At 52.0% G+C, this 11,015-nt stretch overlaps 3 protein-coding genes across 3 annotated transcripts; 2 read left to right on the top strand and 1 right to left on the bottom strand.

Annotated features, from left to right (window-relative positions):
- Positions 1-1,119: 1,119 nt before the first annotated feature.
- Positions 1,120-2,540, top strand: BDW47DRAFT_121494 (protein kinase-like protein; the record flags this gene model as incomplete). The annotated part of the gene is made up of 5 exons (XM_024815642.1): positions 1,120-1,283; positions 1,334-1,680; positions 1,738-2,048; positions 2,100-2,265; positions 2,323-2,540. The coding sequence occupies 5 exons, from the start codon at positions 1,120-1,122 to the stop codon at positions 2,538-2,540; spliced, it is 1,206 nt and encodes a 401-aa protein (XP_024667121.1).
- A 1,040-nt stretch (positions 2,541-3,580) lies between these two features.
- On the top strand, positions 3,581-4,236 carry BDW47DRAFT_10232 (uncharacterized protein). The gene has a single exon (XM_024811844.1). The coding sequence runs from the start codon at positions 3,751-3,753 to the stop codon at positions 4,189-4,191; it is 441 nt and encodes a 146-aa protein (XP_024667122.1). The 5' UTR covers positions 3,581-3,750; the 3' UTR covers positions 4,192-4,236.
- A 45-nt stretch (positions 4,237-4,281) lies between these two features.
- Positions 4,282-7,705, bottom strand: BDW47DRAFT_130228 (PAP/25A associated domain family; the record flags this gene model as incomplete). Its single annotated transcript, XM_024817073.1, has 4 exons — positions 4,282-6,701; positions 6,769-6,987; positions 7,048-7,119; positions 7,177-7,705. 4 exons carry the CDS (start codon positions 7,703-7,705, stop codon positions 4,282-4,284), a joined length of 3,240 nt encoding a protein of 1,079 aa, XP_024667123.1.
- Between the last annotated feature and the right edge of the window lie 3,310 nt (positions 7,706-11,015).

Here is an 11,015-nt window from a genome sequence, read left to right on the forward strand (position 1 = left end):
TTTTTACTAATATAGAATAGACCCCAATCTCAAAGCCCTCCAACGCGGCTGCTTCCGCTACTTCGAGCTGGGCATCACCGAAGGCCCAAGCGGGCTACTAGCCGGACTGATCCAGAAACCATTCGTCCTGTTCATCCACTTCTTCAACGTGGCCTTCCTGTCACTGTGGCTGATTCTCCGCGACTCGCCGGTGTACCTGCTGCCGGTGGCCTTGATGCGATGTATAACGGTGTTTTGGACGGCTTGCGTTGTCATCTTCCCTTATATGTTGATTGAGTGGTTTGGTTGATTCTTCCCGACTGACTGGTAATGATTATCTCCTCTTCTGGATGCTATATCACCACAACACTACTGTTATTACTGCTATTGCTACTACTGTGATATTCCCCATGATTACTCGTCTAGCCTGCTTGACTGTTCATCGTCTACACCATGTCAGGAGACATACCGTTGTTCCAGGAGTGACATTAATTGGTTTGTCCAGAAAGGGCAACAACCTCATGTGTTTTTCTTTTCCCCTCCCTGTTATTCCATTTGTGTTGATGTTTTGATGTTTTCTTCTGTTGTACTATAGAGACTTGTGTTTATACCTCATCTATGGATGAATGGTGATGGTGGATGAAGTTATTGATGACTGGACATATATAATAATACACTACACGCATATACATATACATAACTTGGTTCTTGCTTTGCTGAACAGCAGTCGTGATTACTTTATTCAAGGTTTATCTTTTGATTGAAGAAAAGATGCTAGCATATTATGGAGTCTAGATATATAACATCCTACAAGGACAAGATCTCCCCTTGAACATTCTACCACAGCCACTACGCCGTATGGATGAATGCCTGTTCCTCTCATCTTCTAGCGAATTGACCGAATAAAAGGAATAATAAACAGAGTAATCACCAGTTGGTCAGTTGCTGTGGTTACGTCATACTAGAGAATACGCCAGTCGACCATGTAAGGCAGCCTGCGACCTTCCACCTGCATATGGAGAACAAATCAACCATTCGTCTTGGCCTCTATCCATGGCCGCTTTGATCGAAAGAGCCATGGCCCCATTGGCGGCTCTGAAGCATCGCCCTTGGCCGTTGTCAACAGCGGTCGCACCTCAAATGGGTATGAAGCAGCCCATCGAGGAGGAGAACACGCCGTACTATGATTCAAGTCTTTTCTATCCGGCTCGCCTAGGAGATGTGTTCAACAATAGATACCAGCTTGCGGCGAAGCTTGGTTACGGATCCAATTCAACGGTCTGGCTGGCTCGAGACCTCAACCAGTTGTGTACCTTCCAAACTGTGGGCTATAGCTCTCGCTGATCAAATACAGATGGTGCTGGCTGAGAGAGAGATATGTTGCTCTCAAGATCAATGCTAGCCCCCCGCATCGGAGGGATACTGTTGAAGCAGAGCTAGATACTCTCCGGCTGATCTCTGCGGCCAATCCACGACATAAAGGTTATCCCTTGGTCAGGCATCTTCTGGATTCTTTTCAGTTGGAGTATGAATCAAAGAAGTGCCTTGCTCTTGTCTTTGAGCCCTTGCGGGAGCCCCTGTGGTTATACAGACAGAGATTCATTGGAGATACCATACCCTCAGATGTGCTGAAGATCATGCTCCAAATGATCCTCCACGGTCTTGATTACCTCCACTCTGAATGCCATGTGATCCATACTGGTTCGTTTGAGGCGACTGACTTGTATGATAAGAGCGGGGCTAACGAATCTATGCCAGATCTGAAGCCGGATAACATCATGGTTAAACTAGAAGATTCGTCGATTTTGGAAGAATCTGCTAAAGATGAATACGAACACCCCCTCCCACAGAAAACTAACCCTCATGGTCGCACGATCTACCTTTCTCGAAACAACTACGGTCTACCCCGCAAGACAACTGGAATCTATCAAATCACAGATTTCGATCTTTCCGTCTCTGGGAATCAACCAAATGATGGGTGCATTCAAGCAGAGATTTACCGTGCACCGGAGGTGATCCTGGACGCTGGCTATTCATACAGCGCTGACATATGGAGCTTGGGAGTTATGGTAGACATTTTGTCCAGCTTGCAAAGTACCCTGCTAACCTCTGATCACCAGTTATGGGATGTCCTTGAAGGGAAAAAGCTCTTCAAGGCCATAGATCCTGTGCAAGTTCACGAATATGACGAGGCACACCATCTCGCATGTATCACTGCATTGCTAGGTCCCCCTCCGAAGGAGCTCTTGGACAAGGGCAAAAGAACCTCGTGCTTTTATAAAGCAGGTGGGTGTGTCGTTCTACTTATTGATCCAGGAACCGTGGTTTGCTGATAAACCCTAGGGGTCTTTACAGGCCCGACTGTCGAGCCGACCGACTTCAATTTCGAGGGCTTGTTGGAACATGTCCGAGGCGAGGACAAGAGGATGTTCATCGAGTTTGTTCAACGAATGTTGCAATGGCGTCCGGAGGAACGAAGTACAGCAAGCGAATTGCTGCAAGACCCATGGCTTTCCAGTGCCAATGAGTCCCGCAACCTTGATTGCGATGCTGGCGGTTAATCGTCTTGGAGCGATCCACTCACTCCGTTGTATTTGGGGGCGTTGCACCGAATGCCCTGGCTCAGCGCATTGACGCTTGGAAACCAGTTGCTCTCCTCACGGCCACTCTTACATCGTGTACGCACCGTTGCTCGCGGGCGCTTCCACAGTCCTATACAAAGGCAAGCCGGTGGGGACCCCCGGCGCGTCTGCCTTTTGGCAAGTAGTCGAAGAGTACGAGGTGAATATGCGGCTGTGGTGGATGTCGCTCGAGCCAAGGTGAAGGGGTATTTAGGAACAAGCGAGGAGACGGGGAGAAGCACATGGTTATCGAGGGTCGAGAGACGTTATAGAGAGTATCGTTGGTGTTCGTAGTTGTCTATCTGGACGACATGGCCGAGCTCTACAATCCTGGATATATATAAGCCCACGATCTTTGTAGCTGAATTCGCCCCGCGAACAGGGGTCCACCTGCTGGGTCTCTTGATTGACTTAGCATGTTGGAGATGGCTGATGAACAGCAGTCAAAATGACAAAAAGACTAAAAACCAACTCCCCTTCTCCATTCCCTGCTCCTGCTGTTCCTGCTCCCGATCCTACTATGGTATAACGACAATGTGAGTAATGACATGCCTTGGATATAATCTATATAAATGGGTATAATACAACAATCCTGACAAGATCCCACCCATAAACCTAGCCCAAACAAACCTTGAACATGATTGAATCATCCATTCATCCATCCGTCCCTAGACCAGACATCAAATGTCGAAAGTCAGTAAAAGTAGGCCTCGCGACGTATCCTGTTCTGGAACGATGCTGTCGTGGCCTTTCATTCTAGTCGATCGGTCTGTACTCTCCGAGTATGTCTGACTGTAGTGTATCTGTATGTGTATACGATTCTTGTATGCTGTTTATCACCATGCAAGCTCACTCGCCCCAAGCGAGTCAAAAACGAACAACAACTGCAGACTGGAAGTAAACTGAAGTAAACTGAAGACCCAAGGGTATAGCCGGGGGTATAGCCAAGCCAAATGCCACAGATCGGGGATGATAATCGTATAAAAAAAAAAAAGGGAAAGTTCCTGAACATCAATCAAAGAGCAGCTATGCAATTGCTAGTAATCAATCCACGGTTCGCTTTTTTCCCCGGGATCGGACCGACCTCGAAACGCCAACATGAGGGAATACTAAGAACTCTGCCAGATAACCGTCACGAAAGAAAAAAGAAATGAAAGAAAAGAAAACGGAAAAGATTCATATACCTTCACTCAAGACCAGGACAACCGAATGTGGTGACGGACGCCGCCGCCGAATTTATACAAGGCCATGGATCAACCCCCTGGGACTCCACGGTAGATTCTCAACAACCAAACGGATCAAAAGGATATCATGTCGTGGCACCGACACCATCGGTGCCACTGAAACGGTAGACACCGGCCGTCAAGACCGAGATCCTCCAAACGAGGCCCTTCAAATGAGGCCTCCAAACGGACCCTCAGACCAAGGCCCCGGGCCCCGCCGTCTGGAGGGACTTCCCACCACGATGCTGGGACTGTGCTCGGCTCTGCGCGGCGGGAACTTTTTTTTTTGGTTTTTTGCAGGTATCATAGTTCATAGTCTTCGAAACTTCATCGTGTTTTTGCTTTTGCTGATTATCGCAACATCGTGAGTGGGCCAAGAATAATACCAAAGCGAATCATGCTTTTTTTTTTTTTATCCTCCCTTTTCTCTTTTATCCACTAGCGTCTTCCCGGTCAATTCATCCGCCTTTTCGCATCGACTCATCTGCGGGGAGCGGCTCCGCTCCGCTTTGGTGACCGTGTCGGTGTTCTGTGGTCGACCGGACGTTCTTTTTCTGCTTCTTCTTGGTGGTCTGCCAGCCACCGCTTGTGTGAGAACCGTGCGAGTCCGACGTTGCGGTATTGACCCCGTTGGGCTTCCGCGCCGAGTGGGTATTCCGATCCTTTGGGTCGCTTTGTCCGCTAGATGGATGATGCGATGCATCCGCGCGGTGGTTGCGAAGGAACCGCGGCCGGTGGTGGGGGGCTCCGTTGGTCTTCTCGGCGGCATCGGTGCCGTTGGGGCGGCGTTTGCTGGTGGATGGGGGGTGCGACTCCGAGGCTTGGCCGGAGGTTCCTCTGTCTTTGGCAGAGAACGGTTTCGACCGAGGCATGTCTTTCTCCGACGAGTCGTGGTGTGATGCGGCGGCTCGGGACGTCTCCGTCTTAGCCACAGGCTCCGGCGTCTTGTCCCCATTGGCGAGATGCAGGTTCTGCAGGCGGGTGGACAGCAGACCCGGCTTCGGGGGTCCATTGGCCGCGATGTCGACCGATTTCGAAGTCTCTATCCCCTGTCGCCCAAAATACGGCGGCGCGTCAATCTCCACGGAACTGTTATCCTGCAGGTCCTGCGAGAAGGAGTCCGAGACGCTGATGGGCGTGTCCGTGTTGGGGTCATCTGAATTGGACGTGTAGTGGCTCGTGGCGTACGGATCGTACGCGTCGGCGGCAAAGACCGGCCGTGTTTCACTGGGCGGGACGGACCCGTCGATGATCAACGGCCCTCCACGATCACTACTCGCTGCCGTCGGCCGGGCGGCCGGGCGCAATTGCGGAAGCCCAGCCTTCGACGGCTGCGACGAGCTCTGGTCGGAGGAGGGCCCCGCGTCGCTGGCGACCGTGGACAGATAATCCTGCGCGTTGGTGACAAACGGAACGATCCCACCGTTCTGCAGCGCGAGACCGACCGGCGTTGACATGGGCGAGAGCATGGCGTTCTGGTGGTACGCTTGCAGTTGCGGCGAGGTGGCCAGGTAGTACCCACCCAGGTACTCCGGCCGCAGCTCATCCAGGTAGCTGGAGCGGGATCCCGTGGGCATGCTGCCCGACGTGAAGGTGGCATCGTCGTCGTTGGCGGTACTGTCCGGCGACCCGGGCGTCTTCCGCTGCTTGGAGCACGGGGAGCCATCCAACGGCTGCGCCGCGGAGTAGATCGGGGCGTAGTTCGGGAGCGAGTTGACCGTGCGGGCGGGTTGCGACTGGGCCCTCAGCGACCCGGCGGGGGACCCATTGGCGACGGACGAGCGACGGGGGCTGCGTCGGAAGTCGGGCAGCGCCGTCGCGGTCGACGGGGACGGCGGGTTGGTGGTGGTGCCCTGCACCCCCGCCATCCCCCCGGGAAGATACTGCGCGGGGTAGTAGACGGGGTGACGGAGGGGCGGATGGGTGCCGGACCGACTCCGAGCGGCGTCATCCCCCGACGAATCCGGTTGCGACTGTTGCTGCTGCGACTGCTGTTGCTGGGGCACCGGAAATTGTATGAACGGCTGGCGGATGAGGACCGGCGGGGGCCGACCGGTCAGCAGGGCTTGATTCTGCAGCTGTAACCGCAGTTCCTGCTCCTGCGCCTGGAGGATCTGGATCTGCTGGTACAGATGGTCGTGAAGGAGATATTGGGCCTGCTGCGCGTGCAGCGAGAGCTCGGAGGCGCTCACGCCCGAATTCGGTTGTCGAAAGTTGTTCGACTTGTTCGGGGTGTTCGAGGCCCGTCGCCCACCGAGATGCGGCCCTCCGCGCGAAGGGTTGGCGTGCCGCCCGCCGCGTCCACCCCCTCGGCCCCCGCGCGACGGGGGCGGGGCGGCGGTAATGACGGGCCGGGGCTGGGGTGGAGGGCGCTCCCACAACCGTTCCTCCTCCACCGGGTATTCGTACTGCTCGCAGCAGCGGTCCAGGTCCGCCTCGGCGACAGCCTTGAACGCCCGACGCATCTCCATGTGGACGCCGCGGAAGGAGGTGTCATCGGCCGTATTGCCCAGGTTGCGGGAGGTGTTGAAGGGCTCTTCGACGCAGAGACGGTTGTTCTGCAACAGATGCCAGCCCTTCTGCACCTTGGGGATGAGTTTGGCTTCGCGGACCGAGATCACGTACTTCTCGTAGTCGAGTTCGTGGCCGTAGTATCGGAAGAACTGGAAGAGTAATTCGCCCAGAGACTGCTTATTCCGTCGCCCATACCCCACCAAGCCCTCGAGGTTGTCATCGAACGAGCACACAAGTCCGTCGGCCGAGACCCGTTTCTGGTGGGGGCGGGCTTGTAGACTCGGTAGAACGGGGGGATCGCGCGTCTGCAGGAAATTGATGATCATGCAAATCCAGGTGTAGGAACTAAGGGTCCCGCCGAGACCTATGTAGGGGGCCAGCTGTCAGCATCGCACATCCGCTTGGTCGAAGTTGGTTGGAGCAGCGCGTACCGGCATCGTTGAGGATCCTCCGTTTCGTCCAGTGCTTGATGATCATGGCCAGCGGCCGCACGCGCTCGTCCGTCTCGACGTACGTTCGAACCATGCGCGTGTTCTCCAAGGCCATCGTGTTGTTCACGTTCATATCGCACGCCAGGCGCAATTCGGGATCCCAAATTTTCACGATAGGGACCTTGGCATGGGAGACACAGACGACCCGTTCCATGCCATCTATTTCGACAGGGGTTAACAGTGAATCATACGGGTGGCGATGGGAAGGGAACGCCTTACGTTTGGCGAGAACATCCGCCAGCACGCAGACATGTTCGAGGTCCTTCAAGGTGGTTGTGATGCAGATGTCCACTGCGAACCGTCAGTTTTTGCCCCCTCCCCGTTACTCTTTCTTTATGTGAGACCCACCATCCGAATCACTGGAACAGAGTTTGTTCCCCGACGAGCCAAACACGTTCACCTTGATGTTATTCCCCGGCCATTGGTCGTTGAACAATTTTTCCAGCTTGTGGACTAGTTGACGCCGGCGATCGTCACTCTCGGCGGAGGGGAGTAAGCGATCGTAGACCTCGAGCATGTCGGCGGTCAACCGCTCGTCTTCCTCCGGGGTCAGGCGTTCCTTCAGGCCGTCCTTCTCCTCCGGGAGCAGATCGGCGCCGATAGTGTAGGGTATGCGGCGGCGGAAGAAGGCCATGGCGGTCTCATATTTGCAGCCGGCGAAGGGTTTTCGGGAGGGAGGGAGGTGGGTGGACTCGGAGTGGGTGGAACGCGGCGAGGTGCTGCCGTGAGGCGGGGAGGGCGAGCGAGAGTGGAAGGAGAGGTTCCGCGCATGCTGGTAGGGGGTGGAGGGCAAGGAATTCGACTGCTGGGAGGTCAATGGGGGGCGATTGGGGGAGGCCTCCGAGGCCGTATTGTCGGCAGGGAGGTTCCACGGCATGGTCGAATTCTGCTCCCCGACTATCGGCGACTTTCCACGAGGAAAGGGAGATGATTTCGTATTCCCATGGGTATCTGAAAGCATATAGCGAGTCCAACGTTGACCACCAACGTTGATCGTCCAAGAAAGGGAGGGGGGGAAAAAGGGAAAGGAAGAGAGAGAAAGGTCGAGGGAGGAGGAGTGGAAAGGGAAAATCCCGCTGTGGGCGGTATATGGAGAAAGCCGAGCGAGGCGTCAAGTAATCAGGTCGGGAAGCGGGTATCTTTTGGTCGAACGGTATTAGGACATCAAACAGGTGAGGAAAATAATGTACAATGCGTTACAGGGCGTATTCAAGCGTGAGAATATATAGGGAAAAAAAAAATAAGAAAGAAAAAAAAAGGAGGAGAGAAAGAGGGGAGAAAAGGTGGAAATATGGGGGGGGAGGAAGAGGGGAGGAGGGAGGAGGGGAGGAAGCCGCAGGAAAAGCAATAGAGAGATCAGTCAGTCCGTCAGTCAGGGTCTAATTTCTTTTTCCAGGACTATCAAGAATAGGTGACAGTGATGACTGAGGACTGAATGATCGATCGGAATTGAGGGAGGGAGAGGTGAAAGAAAGAAAGAAGGTTGAATGAATCTCCGGGGCGGAAATGATAGACAATCAAGAGCGTTATAGGGGGGGGGAGAACGATAGAGCAGGAGCAAAGGGACTCACTCGGAAATACCGGTAGATTGGACCAGTCCTAATTGACTACTTGTTTTGTTAGTTGTATCAGAAGACGAAGAAGAAAAGATTCGAAGGGAAAAAAGAAGGGAAATTCGTTTGATGAACCATAAAAGAGTGGTGAGCCTGAGCCAGGGGGCTTCCATCGTCCACTTCATCAAAGAATTCCTCGACTGGACTCTTGCCACCACCATTTATACCTCCATTCTTTGATTATACTTGATTTCCGTTCCAGATATACAGTCCCTGGATTATTAAAAAGGTATAGAACAGAACAGAAAAAGAAAAAAGGGTTGTTTCAAGCCCAATTGATCCTACAAATGGAATGACATACAGTACTCCATAAATGAGTGAGACGATAGATGACTGCACCAGATCTCCAGCGGGCCTGATCATGAACCGGTTGAGTATTGGATATGCTTCTCCTCTATATAAGCACTAGGTCTATACTCGTGTCTATACATAGGAAAGACGAGGCGAGACAACCACGCCGATCCATTCTCGGTCTGTCCAGGAACGGGCCACTCAGCGTCCCCGTGCGTCACGTATCAAGTATCGAGTGTCGGATTCTGAACATGATCAAATCATGCAAAGGACTGGGGACTGGGGAGGGCGGATGGAAGGTGCACTCGAGGTGGATCGCTGGACTGTCTAGATATAGAGAAAGCGACGGAGTAATATCCCCCCTAGTCCATACAATATCCTAGACTATTGAACTTCCGTGGACCTGCATCTCCGTGATCCTTTCCCCTATCCCTTAACGAGAATCGTCCACTAGATTACCCCGGTCAGTTAGAAGCCGTTAGCCCAATGGGATCTGCTGCGGAATATCCTGGAGAATGGAGATTCATCCTTTGTCAGAGGATATCCCAGAGGATATCCTCATTGCCCCGCGTTTTTTTAGTTCCTTTCAGTCTTATTTCATATTTAGAAAATGGTCAGGATAAAATCCTGGATAGGGCTATCCACACTTCTACCTCTGATACTAGGTATCTATATCAATCATCCAAGAGACGGTTATTCTCCCGCGTCAATCTTAGTCCCCTGTCCACACCCCCCCACCCCACTCAACACAAAGCGAATACAACATTCTCTCCCCCAGAATATCCATCGATCGACCTCGACCTTGTCACTCAACCGTGGGCGACTCAACTGGATGCGGCACGGACAAAGCGATGGTCAAGCCATGGGCGCATGATCATCGGACCTGAGTGGTTGTACAGGGAGAATCTATCCATCCGTGTGGATAGAGGGCGCCGTATTTTCTGGGGTTAGTCTCTACCATATGGTTCTATCATGCTGCTTGGACAAGGTGCATATTGTCAACATGCATGATATAGTGTATCCTGACGATATTAAGCGCTGGCTTCCTGTATGAGCGGTCCGAGGGTAGATTTAATTTGGATAATCCTGTTGTGTGGATGGCTGCAGGATGTGACATTTCCGAGGAGAAAAGCCGAGGGAAAGGTATCCAGAACGTATTTATACCATTCAATGTAGAATGACAAGATGGTACAGTACTGATCTAACACAGTTTCCGAGTGGTAGAGTAACCCCTACGCCATCGTGCATGGGGGAGTCATCTGTGGGAGGTGGATATAGGTGGATATAGGAGGGATGATTTCATCTCCCCTCTTCCTCTCCCCCCCCTCTACCTGTCTTTTAATTGCTGATTGATTATCCTCACTCATTTCCCTTCTGAACCTGGCCAGTCAGATGGGTGGGAGGGTGCACGATCCATTTCCCCATGGAGGACCTTATGGACAAATCAAGAATAGATGATCTTGATTAGAAAACAATCAAGTCAGTACATAAAAGAATGGGAGAGAGAAGAAATGGTGGGTTGGACTGTATGGTCATGTATGGTACGGTATTTTCAACCGGGTGATTCGAGGGTGTCCAGTAGGATGGGGATTGAATACATTCTTACCGGTATCAATATAGACACTGTTTCTTTCCCTCCCCTTTTCTATCTCTCTGATATCTGATAGATGATAATCACTATTACCAATCGTCATGAGAACTTGAGGAAATCTCACCTTTGATGTTAGGATAACTATAGTAAAGAACAATCTGTAGAATACTTGATATTTCATATTAATGTCACATGTTTCTCTCCCTCTCTTACTCAAAACCTGTTATCAACTTGTTATCAGCCTGTTATCAACCTGTTATTACTATTAATACAGTAATATTGATTTTTCATACCGTCCCTCCACTCCCCATTGCGCCTCTGCTACCCGATTCTCTCTCTCTCTCTCTCTCTCTCTTCCTTTCCCTCTTTTCTCTCCTCTTTTCTCTTCTCTCTCTCTCCCCTGTCAGGCTTTCTCTCTTGCGCGCCCTCTTCTCTCTCTTCCTCCTCCTTTCTCCCCCCCCTCCTTCTCCTCCCTTATATCTCCTCTCACGTCAGACTTTTATCCTGTCGGTCGTGATTTAAGGGTGAGAAGTTACTGCCTCTTGCCGTTCTGCCTCGTTCACTCGTGGTAGACTCGCCTGTATTCCCTTTGGTGAAGGCAATCCTCCGTTTCCTGTAAGTTTGATATCTTTTCCCCCCTCTCTCACCAACTTCACGATTTTTTCCCTTTTTTTTTTTTTTTTTTTTCTTTT

Source organism: Aspergillus candidus, assembly GCF_002847045.1.
Source record: "Aspergillus candidus strain CBS 102.13 unplaced genomic scaffold BDW47scaffold_117, whole genome shotgun sequence".
Taxonomy (NCBI): Eukaryota; Fungi; Ascomycota; class Eurotiomycetes; order Eurotiales; family Aspergillaceae; genus Aspergillus; species Aspergillus candidus.

What these genes read in the sequence shown, in the direction of transcription:
- BDW47DRAFT_10232 (XM_024811844.1), top strand. Translation starts at nt 3,751, where the DNA reads ATGAAAGAAAAGAAAACGGAAAAGATTCATATACCTTCACTCAAGACC.